The 21,983-nt window shown below is 41.0% G+C and overlaps 1 protein-coding gene across 5 annotated transcripts; it reads right to left on the bottom strand.

Moving 5' to 3' along the window:
* Nucleotides 1-1,962: 1,962 nt before the first annotated feature.
* rufy2 (RUN and FYVE domain containing 2) lies at nucleotides 1,963-18,703 on the bottom strand. 5 transcript variants are annotated; one of them, XM_055930781.1, is made up of 19 exons: nucleotides 18,514-18,703; nucleotides 17,691-17,833; nucleotides 13,626-13,799; nucleotides 11,283-11,400; nucleotides 9,868-9,969; nucleotides 9,467-9,590; nucleotides 9,051-9,115; nucleotides 8,678-8,743; nucleotides 8,226-8,295; nucleotides 8,025-8,126; nucleotides 7,773-7,889; nucleotides 7,348-7,515; nucleotides 5,846-5,943; nucleotides 4,512-4,631; nucleotides 4,242-4,371; nucleotides 4,015-4,109; nucleotides 3,652-3,700; nucleotides 3,285-3,365; nucleotides 1,963-3,101 (listed from the first exon to the last, which is right to left on the bottom strand). In XM_055930781.1, exons 2-19 carry the CDS (start codon nucleotides 17,764-17,766, stop codon nucleotides 2,958-2,960), a joined length of 1,899 nt encoding a protein of 632 aa, XP_055786756.1. In that variant the 5' UTR covers nucleotides 17,767-17,833; nucleotides 18,514-18,703; the 3' UTR covers nucleotides 1,963-2,957. The 5 variants fall into 5 exon arrangements, with proteins under 5 accessions (XP_055786756.1, XP_055786765.1, XP_055786751.1 ...); XM_055930790.1 differs by having other exon boundaries at nucleotides 17,691-17,812; XM_055930776.1 differs by lacking the exons at nucleotides 17,691-17,833; nucleotides 18,514-18,703 and adding an exon at nucleotides 16,697-17,236.
* Nucleotides 18,704-21,983: the final 3,280 nt, after the last annotated feature.

The following is a 21,983-nucleotide window of genomic DNA, read 5'->3' as shown; positions in this document are numbered from 1 at the left end:
TTATGCAGTGCTTATGAAGCCTTCATAAGGTGCACTTCAAATAGTGGGACCGATCATCGATGTCACAACAACTTGATTGGAGTACACCTGTGGCCAATTCAATTGATTGGACACACCTGTCTAAGGTCCCACAGTTGACAGTGCATTTCAGAGCAGAAACTATACCATGAATTCCAAAGAACTGTCCATAGACCTCTGAAATAGAATTGTGATGAGGCATATCTGTGGAGGGGTATAACACAATTTGAGTGTTGAAAGTTTCCAAAAGCACAGTGGTCTCCATCATTGGGAAATGGAAGAAGAAGAAGAAAAAAAATGGAACTACCCAGACTCTGCCAAGAGCTGGCCGTCCGACCAAACTGAGCAACCGGGAAGGAAGGACCTTGGTCAAGGAGGTGACCAAGAACTTAATGACCACTGACAGAACTACAGAGTTCCTTGGCTGAGATGGGAACCTGCCAGAAGGGCAACAGTCTCTCCAGCACTTCACCAATCTGGGCTTTATGGGAGCGTGACCAGATGGAAGCCACTCCTGAGAAAAAGGCACACGTCTGCATACCTGGAGTTTGCAAAAATGCACGTAAAAGACAACATAAGGCAAAAGATTGGTCTGATGAGACAAATGTAACTCATTGGCCTGAATGCAAAGTGCTGTCTGAAAAAAACAGCTCATCACCTGTCTTAACACCCTCCCTACCTTGAAGCATAGTGGCAGCATCATGCTATTGGTATGCTTTTCAGCAGCAGGGACTGGGAGACTGGTAAGGATAGAGGGGAAAATGGTTGGCAAATATGCGCAACCTGCTTCAGAGAGCAGACTGGGGGCGAAGATTTACGTTCCAACAGGACAATGACCCCAAGCATACATTCAAAGCAATATTGACATGGCTTCAGAAAAATGTGAAAGTCTTTCAGTGGCCTAGCCAAAGCTCTGTCTTGAATTCCATTGAAAATATATGTGGAAGGACTTGAAGATTGCTGTTCACTGCCGCTCCCCATCAAACTTAAATCTGCAAGGAAGAATGGGAGAAAATCCCCAAATCCAGATGTGCAAAGCTGATAGACACCCACGACTACACAAAGCTGTAATTGCCACCAAAGGTGTTTCTACAAAGTATTGACTCAGGTTTGTGAATACTTATGTAAATTAGATTTCTGTATTTCATTTTCAATCAATGTGCAAATTTTTTAATTTTATTTTTTACATGTTTTCACATTGCGTGTATGTGTGTGAGAGAGAGAAAAAAAATCTTTAATACATTTTTAATTGAGGCTTTAACTAAATGTGGAATAAGTCCCGTGTGTCTCAGTTGGTAGAGCATGGCACTTGCAATGCCAGGGTTGTGGGTTCAATTCCCACAGGGGACCAGTATGAACAAATATGAAAATGTATGCATTCGCTACTGTAAATCGTTCTGGATAAGAGCGTCTGCTAAATGACTAAAATGGGTATGAATACTTTGAGGGTTCTGTAAGTAGATGGGGGACGCCATCTTTATTCATGTCCGCTATTGTGTACTACATCCATTTCATATTTTATGTCCTGCAAAAATATGAAGGGGGAAAAAATCCTGCAATTCGTATATGTTACGAATTGTAATTTGTACAATATGTTACATATTTGTAAATGTTTAAGATCCCTGATGATGCTACCATGCTGCACACAGCATGTTTTGATCATCTATGTGAGATGTAGCACATCCATTTGTAATAAAGTATTAATTCCAGTTTTGGAAAATTATATATTGTAAACATTGCTTTGCTGATTGAATACAAAACAAAATCCAGCAAGTGTATAAGTGGTTACAAGAATTCTTGCATCTCAAATTCCTTGCCACTTTGTCATCCTAGTTTTTTAACTTGCCTGACAATATTTGAATAAAATGTGCAAAAAAAAATTGTTTCTGAAAAGAAATACAAGATTGGCATGTTTCCAAACGTAATTGTTAGCTAGCTACAGTATTTGAATACTTAAGGTAATAATTTATTAAGCATACTTAATCAAAAGTACAACATATATTTGCTGCGCTGCTTCTTCGTCACAAAGCAGTATCGGGAACATTAGTGCTTTTGGTAAACATACTTCTGAAATGTGCCTGCATTCTACCATGCAGAAACAAGTCTGAAAGGTACTCATTTAGTATTTTGGCTTATTAGAGGCACATGTGAATTACATCAGTTAAAGGAGAAGTTCACTTTGTTTAACCAAATCTCTTTTTGTAAATAGCATGCTATAGAGGTGTCCAGCCACTTTTGCGATTTCACTTGGTTTTGAGAAATCCCACCAGCAAGATACTTCCTCATGCTCTTTCTACAGTTGCAGGGGCACAGATAAAACAGCTCCAAAAAACATATATATTTTTTTTTTTAGAAATGACAACACTCAGTATAGTGATGCATTTCTTTAGATGTTGTACACAAAAGTGTCATTAAACTTTATCCGCAATGTTATTCCATTTTGTTAAACTCGAGTGATACTTTCCGTGTTCAAGCATTCCCAGGTTCTCACCATAATGGGAATGAGAAAGCACACAAATGTAAATAAAAAAGAGATTTGGTCAACAACAAAATGTACTCATCCTTTAAGACCATTCAAGTGAAATACCATAACTTAAAACAAAAATATGACTCCAGTCCTTATCACATCAGGCTCAGCCACTGTATCACACAGAGAAACATACTTTAAAATTGTCTCATCAAGATATTCTTACTGCAGATTTGGGATGATATGCTCAGCTGCCCAAATGGTTTATCTATTGTAAGGAAATGTTGACATTTATCACAAGAACCTTAGTGTCACAGATATAACATCTCAAATCTCATGCTACACAAAGCGATATACCTTGTAGAATGTACACACTTGACACCTGATAACAGTCACACGAGCTCAGAGGTTTCCTGGTAGTCTGAGCTGCGGGATTGAGTTAAAGCTGCGGCTGGGCCTGAAGGGGGGCATCTCACGTGGCATTGGAGGAGCAGCGTTGGAGGAGAAGGGCGTGGCACGTATCACAGACCCTCACTGGTTTTGGCGATGCAGGGAGGGGCAGCTCGTTGTCAGAGCATGCATTGCAGAAGATCTCCCCACAGTTTCTACAGTGGTGCTAGAGAAATGAGACATGGAAAACACCTCAGCTTATCTAGGCAAGAAGTACACTCCAAGGAGAAGGTGGGTTATGGTTTGCATAGTTGCTATTCTTGTTAATGTCACACCTTTTTGTGTTGATTGCTGGTTCAGCATTGTCCCAATTAATTTCACATGAAAAATGTAATGAGTTCATCCTAACCTTTCTCCTAGAGATGGAGAACTCCTTTTCACAAAGTTTACAGTGGGTAGCATCTTTGTCCTTCAGCCAGACCTGTCCTCCCTGGAATATTTGTTAGATCGGGCACTCATGGAACAGCACTCTCAAATTTCAACATGCTTGTTGGTAGTTCAGTTCCAATTAAATAAAAGTTTTGCAGATGTTATCACAGGTGCAGCGAAATACTTATGTTTCTCGCTCAAACAGTGCAGCAATATCTAGCAATACAATACACACAATCTAAAAGTAAAATAAATTCAGACATTTCAATTAAGTTGTTTTCATCAGAAAATATACTGATTGGATTGAACTTTAATTTGAACAATGATGTAGAACTCAAGACACTTACCTGAAGAGCTTTATTTGCCTCTTTTATGTCTTCGATTTTAAGTTTTGATCTGGATTAAGAAAAGCCAGCCATCAGTTAAATGAATTCATGTCTCATATTATTCATTAAAAAAAATCTTAACGGGAACTTTAAAACAGTAAGAGCACTAACTAAAGGCAAGGAGGAATGAAAGGGGATCATGTATGTGATTATAGCCTCTCCACAACATAAAATAATGTTGCTTCTGATACAGCCTTTCCACTTTTATCTTAAAAGGTATGATGAGATTGCTGTAATTGATGTGGGTAAGAAGCTGAATTCCTATTTGAAAGAGACAGTGTTAGATAAAAACGTACATCAAATGAGTTTAAAATAGACAAGTACTCGCTGAGTTTGCAGCCTAGCTCCTCCAGGGCCTGCTCCTGTTCTTCACAAATCCCCTTCAGCTGGCTGTTCTCATCCTGCAGCCTGTGGAACTCCTGGAGAAAAACATGTCAAATACATCAATCCACCGTGTGTATAAATATACTCTACACCTGTGACGCAACAGAAAATATGTTGAATATAATACTTCTTAATGTCACAATAAACCCCACGAGGAACCCTCAAACCTTTTTAAGTCCATTTATTTGCTGGGCTTCAGCACTGAGCTGGGCGACGATGTCTCGTTCCCTCTCCAGGTCGTTCTGTAAGGTTTGCCGCCACTCCTTCTCAATCTTTAGGTCTGTCTCCAGCTGCAGCCTACAACAGGAACAAAATCCTGGATTACAGCCAGATTACTATCCCTTAATCTTAATTTTGGTACAGAAACAATATATTTATTGTATATAGGAATAAGTGCTAAGAGCTACTGTAAATATACAGTATGTATGTGTACTTACATTTGCTTCTCTCTCTGGGCTATCTGCTTTTGGAGGCTGTCGGCTTTGTTGGCAAAGTCATGCTTGAATTTGCGAGCTCCATCTTCTGCAGTCCAGCGGTCCCGCTCTGCCTCTTGTAATCTGGTGTAATTCAAACCAACTGGGTAAAACTGAGGCTCCAATCACAAAGAAAAGGGGGTACAGGGGGTTGGGATGCAATGGGACAAACTGGCAGAAGAAAAAGGGGAGACCAAACACCTACAGGCAGGCAGGCCCCTTTGGAGGGAAGATGGCCAGGCTGTGGCAGGCCAGTTTAACATTTCCATGAACACACTCATGGGGCTAAAGATGGTGTGTTCACTACACTCAAAGACAAACATAATGGTGCTGCCAATGATTTCATCATTCCACGACCACAATTTCAAAACATTTAACTTTATTGTTTCATGTGATAAACAATTGTTATACTTTTTATTGGCTATAATGAGTATAGTATTTGCTCTTACAGATATGTTTGAGTGTATTAGTTATTACAGTGCAAGAATAATGGGATGCACTACAAAACTTCCTTTTGTGAAAGAAGCTTATCTTAACATTAGACTGATACAAAAACCAATGAACTGTTACTTTACTGCATATGAACAAATCCCCTGCCTAGTGTTTGCTGAGAGTTAGTGGTTGTGTTTAAAAGCTCAGAAAGAGATGTCTTTAACAAGCTTATATTGGTTCTCAGTGTCTGTGCTGGCACATTTTACAAATGACATGGCGAGTGTGCGTGTCTGGCTCAGCAAATCTTTATCACTATTGAGATCAAGTAGGTATGATGGGGGGGGGGGGGGGGGGTACAGGATGATAGAAAGAGGTGTATCGATGTAGAAATTAAAAGTATGAGGGTAAAAGATGGAAGAAATAAAGGCAAGAAGGAAAGCAAAAAGGGAAAGAGGATGTCAATATCAGTGAACCTCCATTTTACCAAAAACCTTAAGAAATTGTTAAGCAAAGCATTCTCATAAAGATGTCACAAAGAAGATGGCAAACCAAAGGAAGACAAAGGGAAGGATGGTCAGTGTTGACTGAGACGTGACGAAGCTATGGTCGCATCTTAACACAACCAGACTACAGCCAAGTCAATGCTCCAAATGATTGATACGGTGAAACATATATTTATAAAAATACACCTACATGCAAAAAGAGGAAATACTTTGCATGCCACATTATGGCCCGGTTTCCTGCACACAGATTAAGCATTTCATCTCCACTGAAAGCACTTTTTAGTTCAAGGCTTAATCTGGGAAACCAGGCCTTAAATATGAATTGCAAATGATTTAAGAGGATCTTTAAGTCAACACCCTTACCTTTGCTCCAGCTGTTTCATGGTTGCTGTGATTTGATTGGTCTTCTCCTCCAAACGAGTGATCATGTCGTTCTTCTGTTTCATGCCATCATCAGAAGTCTGGTTGACAACACAAGAAAGCCCTCAGATCAGTATAGTCACTGTAAAATAATAACCTGAAAGTATTCCACCCCTTGACATTTTCCACATTTTGTTGTGTTACAGCCTGAATTTTAAATGTATTAAATTGAGATCTGTCACTGGCTTACACACAATACCCCATGTCAAAGTTGAATATGTTTTTAATTTGTAATCTATTTAACAAATTAATTAAAAATGAAACGCTGAAATGTCTTGAGTCAATATTGCTTGTTACCTATTAGTAAATGGGTAAAAAAAAAAAAAAAGCAGACATTGAATATCCCTTTAAGCATGGTGAAGTTGTTAATTACACTTTGCATGGTGTATCAATACACCCAGCCACTACAAATATACATGCGTCCTTCCTAGCTCAGTTGCCGGAGAGGAAGGAATCCACTCAGGGATTTTACCATGAAGCCAATGGTAACTTTAAAACGGTTACAGAGTTTAATGGCTACAATAGGAGAAAACTGTGGATGGATCAACAACGTAGTTACTCCACAATACTAACCTAATTGACAGAGTGAAAAGAAGGAAGCCTGTATAGAATAAAAATATTCAAAAATATACATCCTGTTTGCAACAAGGCACTAAAGTAATACTGCAAAAAATGTGGCAAAGCAATAACTTTTTGTTCTGAATATAAAGCGTTATGTTTGGGGCAAATACAATATAACACATTACTGAGTACCACTCTCCATATTTTCAACCATAGTGGTGGCTGCATCATGTTATGGGTATGCTTGTAACCGTTAAGGATTGGGGAGTTTTTCCAGGATAAAAAATGAAATAGAATGGAGTTAAGCACAGGCAGAATTCTAGAAGAAAAGCTGGTTCAGCTTTCCAGCACACTGGGATTCACCTTTCAATTCACCTTTCAGCAGGACAATAACCTAAGGCCAAATTTACCCCGAAGTTCCTTACCATGAAGACAATGAATTTTCCAGAGTGGCCGAGTTACAGTTTTGACTTAAATCTACGGCAAGAGCTGAAAATGGTTGTCTAGCAATGATCAACAACTAATTAGACAGAGCTTGAAGAATTATGAAAATAATAAAATGGGCAAATGTTGCACAATCCAGGTGTGGAAATCTCTTAGAGACTTACCCAGAAAGACTCACAGACGTAATCACTGCCAAAGGTGCTTCTATAAAAGTATTGAGTCAGTGGTGTGAATACTTATGTAAATTAGATATTTCTGTATTTAATTTTCAATAAATTTGCTAACACTTCTAAAAACATGTTCACTTTTTCATTATGGGGTATTGTGTGGAATAAGTCAAGGGGTATGGATACTTTCTGAAGGCACTGTAACAAACAATATAGCCTACTCTATTCACAAAAGCACCAGCAAAACGTGCCATACAAAAAGCTCCACTGTACCTGCATTTTTGTGTACATTTCCACATTGATGGCCTTGACTTCATCCAGCTGGTGGCGCAGGCCGATCAGTGTGTCCTGTTTTTCGTGAATGTCCTTCTCCAACAGTTTCATGGCCAGATCCATCTCCTGCTTCATGCTCACCTGTACCACCAACTCATTTTCCACATCCTACAGTGGGCCACAAGGACAGCAGCTGTCAGTCACCCCAAATCCTGCTTAACTGTAAACCACTGACCTTCCTTACACAGACAATGCTACTGACTGCACCTTGCAAGCAAAGATGACCATTTCAGAATTCTGAGTTGGCTTACATTGGCAGTGTTGCCTCTATTGTATAGGTGAGGCAGGCTCCACTTTCTACTGTAGCTCTTCCCTCAGCCTGTGCCCCCTTAGAAAAGGTATGGGGAAACAACTGGATGACTGACCTGGCGTAGTTGACACTCCTCCCTGAGCTGTCTCCTGGCCTCGTTGTACATCTCGTCAAGGCCCTGCCTCGACTGCTTATAGGTGTCCAGCTCCACATCCACGTCAACCTGGGTCACCTGACAGTGACACAAAAGGAGACATTAGTTGATTAGACCAGACCCACATGTCCTTAGACCACAAACACAACAAATGAGGAACATGTTGAAGTCTGACTGACCAAGACAGAGAGCAGGACATTGTAAAAGGCAAACCTCAAGTTGCTGCTGAGCTTTTATGAGAATAATAGTGTTCTCATTTCTAAGCTGATGGTTCTCCTCTTGCAGTTTGATTATGTTATTTTTTGCAATCGCCAGCTGCAATGAAAAGAGGTTCAAATGAACACCAAATCAGATGTATAAAATGGTAAATGCTTCAGAATGTTAGTACAGTACTAATAAGATAGAATGCCATACCTCCTCAATGAGTTTAGAGTTTGATTTCTCCAAGTTATCGACCCTCCCTTGTAAACCGTGTACTGAAGAACTGTGTCAAAGAAACAAGTGCTAATTTAGTGCCATTTCATATTTAGTCTCTCCCAGCAGACATTTGAAGAAACACACTGCTTCAAATGAGTCTACTGCATGTTCAATCAGACTTAAAAGTCCTCACAAAAGAACCTGAGCAGTCCTTTCATTGTCTTTTACAATTAAATTTCCTGCCGTTGAACTAGTGAGCTTGAGTTCTGTAGTGGTTGAGGTTGTGCAATGAACGTAAGACAATACAACAGAAGAGACATCTGTACTTGCATAACCAGTATCAATGACTTGGCCTAAATAAGAGCTGAAACACATGGTTGAGCAATTATCACACCAATTCTTCCCCCCAAAAATGATACAGTATGGTAAAGAAAAAGAAAAAGACTTACTTAAGCTGTCTATTTAATTCTTCAACATAGTTCTTCTGGTCTAGGATGGCTGCTATTTGACCATTTCTATTGGGGAAACAAATCATGGAAGAGAAAATCTGTAAATTAGTCAACATTTATGTTCAAACATTTCAAGCATACTATTATCCTTCTCAGCTTATCCAAGACAAATAATGTATAGTAGTAGATGTTTTAATGGGTATATTCCATCTCATTAAAGCAGTGATTGAGAGAGATATATATACACACACTTTAAGGTTGTGTCTTTAGATTTGGGGCAGGGTCCCCCAGACATTCTGCATGGGAAAAATGAAGTCCCCATTGAAAAAGTTTGAATACCACTGCATTAAGGTAACAAGAGTATCAACTTCACCTTTCTCCACTTCTGTAGTCATCAATGTCATTTTTCAAGTACATTGAGAAGTCAATGACCCCAACCTAAGAAATGTTAAATGTCACATACACTATTATTAGAAATGTCTGCATAGACTGTGACCAGTTTATTCCTTCTCAAATTGGACAGAGATAATTAGACTATAAAATGTCCACTACTACAATCTGAGCAGATTAGAAGCGCAGCTGAACAGTTTGCACAATGTTTGTACTGTGACAGTTCTTCCAGATACTAGTTTGTTGGGATGAGATGAGTAATCTCCATGAGGTGAAAGGAACACCAATCCTGTGTCATCAAGTAGGACCCTGAATAACAGTGTCCTCTCACTTGCCTAATTTAAAGGCTGTCAATGGGGAATTTTTGAACAATGCCTGAAGTGAGGGGCGTTGACTCACCTGTGTATCCAGGTCCTCGCCCTTGACACACAGGTTGGCATCGATCACATTGAGTCCCACCAGCAGGCCAACGATGACAGCACCCTCCTCCTCTACCATCACAGCAGAGTTATCATAGAAATCACTGTGGGTACACACAAAGAAACATATTTCACATTAAATTGTGAAAACAAATATAATTACTGTTTATTCTAACAGTATATCTTTATAGAAAATGGCATGAGACTTTGACACCTCCTTTACCCATCTGAAGGTATTAGAGTCTAGCCTGCTGAGAGGCAGATGGTGAACCACCACTGAGGAGCCTCCCCTGTCTTCCTGCCCAAGGGGTTTGATTGGAGGTGAAACAGTGTGTGAGAAAAACAGTGTGAGTGAATTGAGACTGGGGATACTTCCAGTACCTCAGCAGGTCCTTTCTGGTGATCAGAAGGCGGAGGTAATCAGCCAGCCTCTTCTGCATTAGGGCCAGACGCAGCCAGGCCCGAGCTCTGCCCAGTGGAGTCCTACAACAACAGTGCACAAACTGCAACTATTAGTCCAACAATCCATAGTCATATATTATACCCCTATTTACATTCCAAGTGAAGAGGCCCATGGGGGGGGGGGGGGGGGGGGGCTGTGTCTTTAAAATATCCAAACACTGCATCTATGTGTGTGGATATTAGATGTGGCGTGCATAATTTGTGATCGACATGCAAGTTGTTTCCACAATGTTTAACAGCACGGCTGTGTCATCAACTTTATAGCACACTCAGAGGAAAATGTATCTGCTTGCTTTCCAAGGTTATAAAATAGATGTCTTTCCCTTTATTTCTATGGTGTTCCCTTTGCAATCCGAGGTACAATTCTGCTGCTCCAGAGTTTCAGTCATAAAACCCCCACAACTGAACAGAAAACAATGTGAAAGTACAACAATACATTGACACTTCCCTGTTCTGACTCAAATGTTCTCTTTATTATATCAGTAATCAGAGGAGTCCACTTTTAGTACACTTTCAGCTTGCAGTGAACAGTAGTGGCTTTTATGGCCTACAAATGTAAACAAAACCAGCATCTGTTTATTATCTATGCATATTCACTTTACCCCTACCTACATGTACAAATTACCTCGACTAACCTGTACCCCGCACATTGACTCGGTACCGGTACCCCCTGTATATAGCCTAGTTATTGTGTTACTTTTTTTTTTAAACTTTAGTTTATTTAGTAAATATTTTCTTAACTCTTTTCTGAAAACTGCATTGTTGGTTAAGGGCTTTTAAGTAAGCATTTCACGGTCTACACCTGTTGTGATCAGCTCATGTGACAAATATATTTTGATTTGATCTGAACAAAGGTCATAAAACAGAAATGTCTGAGAAATAACAAAATGCTGGTGCACTCAAATGGGTAAACCACGTAGTTAAAAAATGTATTGTGGGCTTACAAAAACATGTCAAACAAAGGCCAACGCGTTGCGGCATGGTGTCAGCCATCATCAGGGCGTAAAGATCAAGGCTGACACCATGCCGTAATGCTTTGACCTTTGTTTGTCATGTTAACTATTCCCAACGAAATGGCAAGAGAATAAAGGCTTTGTAGGGCTCAATTCAATCCGTAGAGCTGAAGATCAGCGTTGTAGCACAATTGACATTTAAATTCAGTGTTCCCGCGTCAGCGGCGACTGCATTCACATTAAATGCTGCATCTGTCGGTTCAATCAGAAATTACCTTTACATTTCAAACACGCTATTGTGCTGAACTTCGGTGAAGCAGATTGAATCAAGCCCTTAATCAAAAAGTGTGTGTGTGTGTGTGTGTGTGTGTGTGTGTGTACTTTAGTCCTGGTAGGTCCCTGACGCTGGCTGCAATCTCTCCTGCCTCAGGACACAACTTCTCCACCATCTCCAGAGGACCCCACAGTGACTTGTTGTATCCAAGAAAGGACTTCTTCACTAGGGTTGCAAAAACAAACATTGATCCTTATGCCATGGGTAATGTTACACAACACTGTCGAGAAATTGTGTCTTTGCAACCTTAACTATCAGATAATGTATGGGAAAGGGGAGATTGCATATTTGTATATCCAGCATGTCCCGCCAAGGGCTGGCATTGGGGATTATGCAGTTGTTAGCTGCGTGTGAATATGTGTGTGTGATTATGTATGTGTGTGTGTGTGTGTGTGATAATGTGTGTGTGTGTGTGTGTGTGTGTGTGTGTGTGTGTGTGTGTGTGTGTGTGTGTGTGTGTGTAGCTAGCTGTGTGTGATAATGTGTGTGTGTGTGTGTGTGTGTGTGTGTGTGTGTGTGTGTGTGTGTGTGTGTGTGTGTGTGTGTGTGTGTGTGTGTGTGTGTGTGTGTGTGTGATTATATGTACAGTGGGGAGAACAAGTATTTGATACACTGCCAATTTTGCAGGTTTTCCTACTTACAAAGCATGTAGAGGTCTGTAATTTTTATCATAGGTACACTTCAACTGTGAGAGACGGAATTTAAAACAAAAATCTAGAAAATCACATTGTATGATTTTTAAGTAATTCATTTGTATTTTATTGCATGACATAAGTATTTGATCACCTACCAACCAGTAAGAATTCAGGCTCTCACAGACCTGGTAGTTTTTCTTTAAGAAGCCCTCCTGTTCTCCACTCATTACCTCTATTAACTGCACCTGTTTGAACTCGTTACCTGTATAAAAGACACCTGTCCGCACACTCAATCAAACAGACTCCAACCTCTCCACAATGGCCAAGACCAGAGAGCTGTGTAAGGACATCAGGGATAAAATTGTAGACCTGCACAAGGCTGGGATGGGATACAGGACAATAGGCAAGCAGCTTGGTGAGAAGGCAACAACTGTTGGCGCAATTATTAGAAAATGGAAGAAGTTGAAGATGACGGTCAATCACCCTCGGTCTGGGGCTCCATGCAAGATCTCACCTCGTGGGGCATCAATGATCATGAGGAAGGTGAGGGATCAGCCCAGAACTACACGGCAGGACCTGGTCAATGACCTGAAGAGAGCTGGGACCACAGTCTCAAAGAAAACCATTAGTAACACACTACGCCGTCATGGATTAAAATCCTGCAGCGCACGCAAGATCCCCCTGCTCAAGCCAGCGCATGTCCAGGCCCGCCTGAAGTTTTCCAATGACCATCTGGATGATCCAGAGGAGGAATGGGAGAAGGTCATGTGGTCTGATGAGACAAAAATAGAGCTTTTTGGTCTAAACTCCACTCGCCGTGTTTGGAGGAAGAAGGATGAGTACAACCCCAAGAGCACCATCCCAACCGTGAAGCATAGAGGTGGAAACATCATTCTTTGGGGATGCTTTTCTGCAAAGGGGACAGGACGACTGCACCGTATTGAGGGGAGGATGGATGGGGCCATGTATCGCGATATCTTGGCTAATAACCTCCTTCCCTCAGTAAGAGCATTGAAGATGGGTTGTGGCTGGGTCTTCTAGCATGACGACGACCCGAAACACACAGCCAGGGCAACTAAGGAGTGGCTCCGTAAGAAGCATCTCAAGGTCCTGGAGTGGCCTAGCCAGTCTCCAGACCTGAACCCAATAGAAAATCTTTGGAAGGAGCTGAAAGTCTGTATTGCCCAGCGACAGCCCCGAAACCTAAAGGATCTGGAGAAGGTCTGTATGGAGGAGTGGGCCATAATCCCTGCTGCAATGTGTGCCAACCTGGTCAAGAACTACAGGAAACGTATGATCTCTGCAATTGCAAACAAAGGTTTCTGTACCAAATATTAAGTTCTGCTTTTCTGATGTATCAAATACTTATGTCATGCAATAAAATGCAAATGAATTACTTAAAAATCATACAATGTGATTTTCTGGATTTTTGTTTTAGATTCCGTCTCTCACAGTTGAAGTGTATCTATGATAAAAATGACATACCTCTACATGCTTTGTAAGTAGGTAAACCTGCAAAATCGGCAGTGTATCAAATACTTGTTCTCCCCACTGTATGTGTGTGTGTGTAATTATGTGTGTGTGTGGCTAGCTGTGTGTGCGATTGTGTGTGTGTGCATAGATAGCTGTATGTATTCATTATGTAACGAACATAAATTATTATGCAATGAAAACGTGTCCATAAGCTGATACTGTCACCATTATGAATAGGATTCAACTAGTTCTGCACCATCGTAACGATGAGTGAGTGAATACCTTTGAGGCCATGTTTGAGACAGTGCTCCATGACAACAAAGAACTGCTGGAGTGGAGGGTAGTCGGAGTCCAGGGTGCGTCCAAAACTGAGGGCCGACTCGATCAGGCCTTTGATGCTGAGCTTGGCCATGTTCAGCAGGTTAGTTCTCTCCATCGACATAGGGTCCCGCAGAGCTAGAGAGGGAAGGGAACAGACCCACAATAGGGAGTGATCAATTCAAACTACCTATAATATGTCAACAAAGAGCCATGCCATTATGTTTTTCATAGTAGTGCACACATACATACAGCAGATATTGACATCTATAGTGCCCATCTTACAGTATTTCAACAAACGGATACATCTCACATTTCATAATTCCCTACAATATGTGTTGTACAGACATGATACTGTATGTAGGCACGAAATTGAATTTAATCTTGGCCAATAAATAACCTTTTCTGATCAACTATATATGTAATGAGTGTTTCATCACCACTTCTGATCAAACCAGAAGAAAAACATTGATCAGAAACAGTTTTGCACTGGCCTCTAGCTGGAAATATGCAGTAGATGGATGGGTCCACAGAAATCCTATTAAATTACTTCTTACGTTTCTAATATGAGTTCTAATATGTAATTCTATGGATTTTTTAAATTTGATTTAACTAGGCAAGTCAGTTAGGAACAAATTCGTATTTATTTGGCCTACCCCGGCCAAACCCGGACAACGCTGGGCCAATTGCACCGCCCTATGGGACTCCCAATCATGGCCGGATGTGATACAGCCTGGATTCGAACCAGGGACTGTAGTGACGCCTCTTGCACTGATATGCAGTGCCTTAGACCGCTGCGCCACCCATGCTTTGGGCAGTATCTTCTGCGTTTTTGAAAGGCCAGCAAGATATGGCAGCAGGCCTACAGTTTCAGAGTCTAGGCCTCAGTGATGGACTGGTGCTATAACAGGGGTATGCAGTATCCCCCCGATGTTTTTATCGCTCGCAACAATAGAATACTTGTATGTTTATTAACATACCAACAGTAGAAAATCTTTCTAATGATGTCAGCTTTATTTTTCAACTCATAATATTGAGCAAATTATACTCACTGGACTATCTGACAGCACTCGCAAACAGGCTACCATTGCGATAAATGCCGCTGGCTGCTGGTAAGCTTTCTGGAATTGGACATAACATTTTTGCTAACCTTTGTTTAACCAGTTGCTCTTAGCGAAACTGTGTTTGGAGTTGTAAGAAATTGTAATAGAGACTGGAAACTAGTAATAACAACATTTCAACATAAGCATATTTTATACAAAATACACATACTCCTCATTTCTCTTGGACATATGCTGGACTTATTAAGACACCAACTACAGACACACACAATTCCCCTCCCCCATGATAACCACAGACACACACAACTCAAGGTTGGAGCTCAAGACAAAGAACTATCTCAGGAACCAATGGAATGTTGACACCAGGCCTGTTCAGGACTACCCAAGACCCAGATCGACCAATCGGAAGGCCAGACTTCCAGATCAACCTACTTTGCTTGTTGTCTATATAAAACTGTACAACTGCTTAAACTAGCCTTCTTCCGACGATTCTATACGAATCAGACAGAAGGAGCCGTGCGGCACGATTTGCCAGATATCCTCACACTGAATAAAACTGTCTTACTAAATACTGTTCCACCCTGTCCAGCCTATTGACTTGGTCTCATTTCTCTAGTAACGAATCATCAACAGAGTTAGCCTATTAGCTAGAAAGGTATGTTAGAATTTACACTTCCTCTTCCAATTATAATGTGGGGTGGTCAAAATAATAAAAAACGATCTACCAAATCTATTTACTTAAAAATATTGAGTACTTCTCCTTGCCACTGTCATTCACATGATAAGACATGTTAATTAATTGTTTTGCTAACGTATGATGAGAGTCCTTGGGTCGCCGGTTTGCCTGGGAGGGGGTCCCTGGGCAAGATAAGATTAAAGACCCCTGCACAATAACGTATCCCCAATCAATCAGCACTCTCCCCATGTTGACAGAGCGAGCCACTGACAATAGGATAACATTTATGCAAATATTCAGACACATGGTAGAGCATGGCGCTTGCAACGCCTGTGTTGTGGGTTGATTCTCACGGGGGACTAGTACAAAAAAAAGTATGAAAATGTATGTCGCTCTGGATAAGAGCTCTGCTAAATGACTAAAATGTAAATTGGGCAAATGATGGCATTGAGCATGTTGCTATTCTGTTTCAGATCAGAGTAGTCAGTAGGCTGTCATTCTGTCGCACCACTTCATGTGTGAGAGATCTATCGTTGCATTACAGGCCCAGTAATTCCAACTTCATAAGAGATGCAGCGTGCATCACCCATTGTAACGCAGCAAGCATCACATCTGGATCACGTTATGAGCCCGACCAGAGAGCACGAGACCTTGAAAATAAGTCCTTTCAATGTCTTTTCAACGTCTTTTGCTCATAGGGCGGGGTGTGGTTTCGAACCAGCTATTGGTCTGTCGAAAAACCACATTAACACCAGAAGGTTATCACAATTTAACAATATTGCGGGCCGCTATCACACACTATTGTAGCAACCCCCCCACACTAGCATCCCATTGGACTTTCCCTTATTGTGTACCGGAGTCCTAACTAGCTAGCTTCGCAGTCGTTAACAGAACTGCAAGAAAGCAGCGTTTTGGTGCATTACCGGCACCTACAGTAGTGTACAGGAGCAGCTCAGTCTCCCGCCTGTGTACAGCGTCCTCGCGTAAACATTTGCCAATAGAAGTATAAAGAGGTGTTCCTGCAGATAAAGGAATGCCCACATGCAGGAACGCCCCGGATTGCGTGCCGCAATTACACCCTTCTCCAAATTGTCAATGAATGAATATGACTTGATTCTGATGCACAAGCGGAAAAATATATGCATGCTGCTAAATTGATTGTATGTTGCACTAAATCAACAATGACCGACATATGCATTTGATACTGTAACATGGGAGCAGGCACACGATGACATGACAGCTTTGTTGATTTATGCAAAAATCAAAAACAACATGATGAACACATTAGTCCAAATTACCTGGGACACTCCATTCGTTTACAAAAGATGTGGGTTCCGCTACCTTTGCCAGAACATGACTGCTGCTTCCTGAAAAGGTCTCCGATGCTTTCCTGGCTAGGGCAAATATGGGCGCCTGCCATCTCCCATCCCCTGCCATCATGGTCGTGGACGTGGTGCTAGCTTTTTCACCGGCCGATTTTTCTTCCTGTAACCTAAGGATTCCAAATACTTGAGACTTCTCCTTGTTGCTTTCTGCTTCAGCTAATGCAAGGTCTTGCTCTGCAGGTGTCGCCATCGTCGAAATATCATAAGGTTATGGACAATTCACCTAGCGACCATTGTTGCACAAATGTTTGGGATAACATTGTTAAATGATCCAATGCCAACCCTTTAATGTACAACACATTTCGTCTACATTCTACGAGTGAAGTCCGCTTTCACAGTCATCAATAACAAATGATCCCTTATTCGGCGTAGTGTAGAGATTTGTTTACACCCTACTGAAGCTGAATCCCTCAAGTCCGTAGGGTGGTGTCAAAAACGCTCACAAAACAAAAGCACTACGTAATGGGGTGCAATACTTGGGATTCTGCTACCCTCTACCGCTGGCTGGAAGAACTCCATTTGATTATACATATACATGTATCAATTCTTTAAATTGAGTAAAATGTTAAATATGATTAATTAAACTTTTGTAAAATATATATTTTACTAGCCTAGCTCTGTACAGTGTTTACAGAAAATGGAAGTGATGATCAGCCATGTATATTTCTTGTCAACAAGTTAACAGAAATGTATAATCTTACTCATGAATTAAAAAATTAAGTCAGTAGATAAACGTGATGCATGTCCCTGTGAAGTTAAATCATCTGAAATTGATAATTTAAATAATTCAATATAGCCTTTCAGTAGGATTCCAGTGTCTCTAAAAAAAAATTGTGTTGTAGCCAATTGTCTTGTACCAACCACCATGTGATTGAGAGGAAAATATAGGTTATCTGCTTTTGTTTACCTTGACTGTATGCAAGTCGCTCCATGCTCTCACTATGAGTGATGCCCCAGCGATGTAAACTCTGAGGGGAATACATAGTGAAGATCACTTCGGCCCAAGAAGATCCTGGATAGAAGAAGATCCTGGATACACCAAAATTTGTACTGCGATAAGAAAGGAGAGTAGTCAAAGTGCTACACAATAGGATTGCCAACAGCAATTATCATTCATACAAAACCAACATTACAAGGGTTATGAATTTGTGGATATTTTAAATGTTCAATTTACATAATTAAAGGGGGAAATCTAATTTATGTGCATGGGGGCCAACTGAGGGGAATACAGACAGTCAGTTTGCCATAAACCAACACATATAATAATGTGCACTTTATGGTCCTTAGTTTTGAATCTGGATCATAACACAGCAACTCATGAACCCATGGAGATTATCATTTTGTTTGTTATAAAGCAATACGATTATAACTGCTGTTCTTCGAACAGCCTTCTTATATTTTCAGAAGCAGGACTATGTGGAGTCCATTGACAGTGTCCGTCATGTTTCTGCTGTTCTCCTGCAGATTAGCCAGTCAGTGCTAAACTATCATATGACTAATTTCCTGCTGCACCCTCCCTGTCTGTGTCAGTCCAACATGGCCTGAGATACTGTATGTGCTCTACACTGTAACATCCTCCCTTCTGTATTCTCTTGTAGAATGTTCACTGGACATATACTAATTGACATTATACATTGGCACTAAACTAACCGCTGCACTGTCTGACTCTGCCAAATGGGCCCCTGGATTCTACAGCATTTCTAGAGTGACATAAAATGGTGACAACTTACCTCAGGCAGAGCAGCAACACACTATTTGTATTGGTTCAGCTGGGCTCAGACTGAATCAGTAACTCCAGAACATCCCTGGCTGGGATCGAGGCCTGTTGGCTGTGCTGCGTTGGACCTTGGTACCGAGGGAGCCTAATCCCTCTGCAGTTACAGGCAGAGGAGTGGGGATGTCTCTCAGAGGAACCACTTGGAGCACATTATACACATACGGGTAGCAGAGGAGAGGGGTCGATGAGGGCGGGGGAGGAGTCTCCCACTGAAAAGGGGAAAATATAGTTTTGCTGAGGGGGACGAACAAACTTACACAGACCAGCCAACCCCTCCTGCAGTAATGCCGCGTTCAAAACAACAGGGAATTCAGAACTCGGAAATCTCTCACTCAGTGCATTCAAGATAACTGCGAACTCGAGAGAAAAAAAACGAGCGCCGACGGAAAAATCGTTTTGAACCGTCATCCAACTCGAAATTCCAAGTCGAAATATCGGGCATCTTTCTAGAGCCCAAATTTTCCGACCTGAAGATCACCGACGTCATGATTTGACCTATTTTAATTGTCTTGAAAGTACCAAAAATAAATTACAAAGACATTCAAGAAGTGGTTTAGTGAGCGACACCTCTGTTTGTTAGAATGCATTACTAGCTAAATGCATTGGAACATACACTTATTAAGATGATAGTCACAAAAGGGATCACCCAATATGTACCAGTGACAAATTCTGTAAATATTAATATGGATATTAATTTCAAATCATTTAGTAATATATTTGTTTTATTTAGAAGCACATGGTTTTATGACATACAATAAAAAAACTGCCCTTTTACGTTCAAATGGTTATCCAACTGTCTGGTCTATACATCCCTTTCTGTGTTTGCAAACATTGCCACACGAGGGCGTTGCGCTCAAACTGATGTCAGAATAAGAGGCAAAAAATACTCTATTTACATGTTTCTTATGAGTGCATTTCACACTACTTTTGGAATATAATTCGATTTTAAGGCTCGTATGAATGTCCTGCTTAATATGTTTGCGTCATCATCGCAAATCAACTACATTATACCATAATAAACAAACACTTGAATTGAATGGGCGCTGATGGCGATGGCGTTCTTACTGCCCCCAAGAGTCGCTTGCATCTGTGTGTACGATGACAGTGTGTCGTGTACTGGAAAAGGGGCCATGGTCCGACCAGTAAAAAGTTAATATTTACTTTCCATTATGCTGTTCTATATTCTACCCAGGAGGTAGCAGTAGCTCCCAAGGCAAGAGTCATGTTACCAGCTCCTGCCATCAGATTGAAAATCTGTCAAATTTGTGTTGATAAAAGCAATGACGGATCATAATGGCAAGTTTTGACCATGTGGTCAAACAGGGATGGTGGAAAGTTAACAAAATAATTTGTGGTTCCTATTCAAAGTCAGCTGCCAGGCACTAACATGATCACACATTCCAACTAATGCACCCTTCATAAACCAGTGTTTGAACATTTTATTTAGTGCAATGTAAGTGCCCTTTTGTTTAAATGACTTTGACTCAATGTAATATCTGTTTAAATTCACAGGTTCTAGGCCCATTTAAAAATGGAATGTTCTAGGCAGATTAAAAAAACAAAAGTTAAATAAATGTTAAAGGTTTGCAATAGGAATACAGTAAGAGTACACAAAATGGCTTCAAATCAGCTACTCTGCTCACAAGTGTTGACCAAAAACATGAAAAACAAAACAATTAGCCACTGAACTTACATATTAAGTTAAACAGAATTTAAAAAATACACAATAGATAAATAATCACCTTAAGGGAGGGCACCATCACACTGCTTGAACCCCAAAGCAAATCAACTGGGAACCAAAAGGAGATTATTGCAGTGGCTTTACAGAACACATACTGAATATTGGTCGACTCAAATACTGATGAAAATTCACAAGTTTAAGGACCAGACATTGAAATGGAATATTTGAGGGAATGGAAATGAGAATTATGATTCAGGAGGGGAATGAGAATGGACTGGATGAAGCAGAGGGCAGCAGATGAAAGATCCAGGTAGTGGACTGGGCAGGGGCGCAGGGAGGGCATAGGCCCACCCACTTGGGAGCCAGGCCCAGCTAATCAAAATTAGTTTTTCCCCTTAATTACAGACAGAAATATTCCTCAGTTTCATCAGCTGTCCGGGTGGCTGGTCTCGGATGATCCCACAGGTGAAGACGCCGTATGTGGAGGTCCTGGGCTGGGACAGTAACACGTTGTATGCGGTTGTGAGGCCAGTTGGACGTACTGCCAAGTTCTCTCAAACGATATTGGAGGTAGCTTATGGTAGAGAAATGAACATTAAATTCTCTGGCAACAGCTATGGTGGACATTCCTTCAGTCAGCATGCCAATTGCATGCATCCTCAACCTAGAGAAATCTTTGGCATTGTGACAAAACTGCACATTTTAGATTGGCTTTTTATTGTCCCCAGCACAAGGGGCAACTGTGTAATGATCATCCTGTAATGTTCAGTAACAGGGATGTAAACACATTTGTGCACAACATTTGAGAGAAATAAGATTTGTACGTATGGAACATTTCTGCAATCTTATATTTCAATTAATGAACCATGGGCCCAACACTTTACATGTTGCGTTTATATTTTTGTTCAGTATAGTTGAGGTAGTACAGGCATATGGACAAGATACCCACGGAGGGACCCAACCTTAGAACCGTGGAGAGCCAGCAGAAATGACAGTGACAATTTAGTTTTTTTCAAAAATTGAAGAACCAGGTTTAGCTGGGGAGCCAATCCTCTTTTGACTGGTTCAAATCAAATCAAACTTTATTTGCCACATGCGCCGAATACAACAAGTGTAGACTTTACCGTGAAATGCTTACTTACAAGCCCTTAACCAACAGTGCAGTTCATGAAGAAGAAAATATTTACCAAGTAGGCTAAAATAAAAAGTTATATATATAACGAGGCTATATACAGGGGCACCGGTACAGAGTCAGTGTGCAGGGGTACAGGCTAGTTGAGAAGCTGTTGAGGAGCCTTTTGGTCCTTGACCTGGCCCTAGCTCGTCTGGTAGGCTAGAGTCACTGGGCAGCTCGCATCTGGGTTTCCTTTTGTAGTCCGTAATAGTTTTCAAGCCCTGCCACATCCGACGAGCCTCAGAGGCGGTGTAGTACGATTCAATCTTAATCCTGTATTGATGCTTTGCTTGTTTGATGGTTCGTCTGAGGACATAGCGGAATTTCTTATAAGCGTCCGGATTAGTCTCCCGCTCCTTGAAAGCGCCAGATCTAGCCTTTAGCTCAATGCAGATGTTGCCTGTAATCCATGGCTTCTGGTTAGGATATGTACAGTTGAAGTCAAAGTTTACATACACATAAGTTTGAGTCATTAAAACTCGTATTTCAACCACTCCACAAATGTCTTGTTAACAAACTATAATTTTGGCATGTCGGTTAGGACATCTACTTTGTGCATGACACAAGT

This window comes from Salvelinus fontinalis, chromosome 1 (assembly GCF_029448725.1).
Source record: "Salvelinus fontinalis isolate EN_2023a chromosome 1, ASM2944872v1, whole genome shotgun sequence".
Taxonomy (NCBI): domain Eukaryota; kingdom Metazoa; phylum Chordata; class Actinopteri; order Salmoniformes; family Salmonidae; genus Salvelinus; species Salvelinus fontinalis.
This window is presented reverse-complemented; position numbering and strand designations above follow the sequence as displayed.

Bases quoted from the DNA above. Each gene is read 5' to 3' on its own strand.
- rufy2 (XM_055930776.1), bottom strand. From the start codon at position 16,973: ATGGCGACACCTGCAGAGCAAGACCTTGCATTAGCTGAAGCAGAAAGC. The intron at 5,944-7,347 runs GTACAGTGGAGC...GTTGTCAACCAG, and splicing joins AAATGTACACAAAAATGCAG to ACTTCTGATGATGGCATGAA. The intron at 3,366-3,651 runs GTAAGTGTCTTG...CAAATATTCCAG, and splicing joins AGGCAAATAAAGCTCTTCAG to GGAGGACAGGTCTGGCTGAA.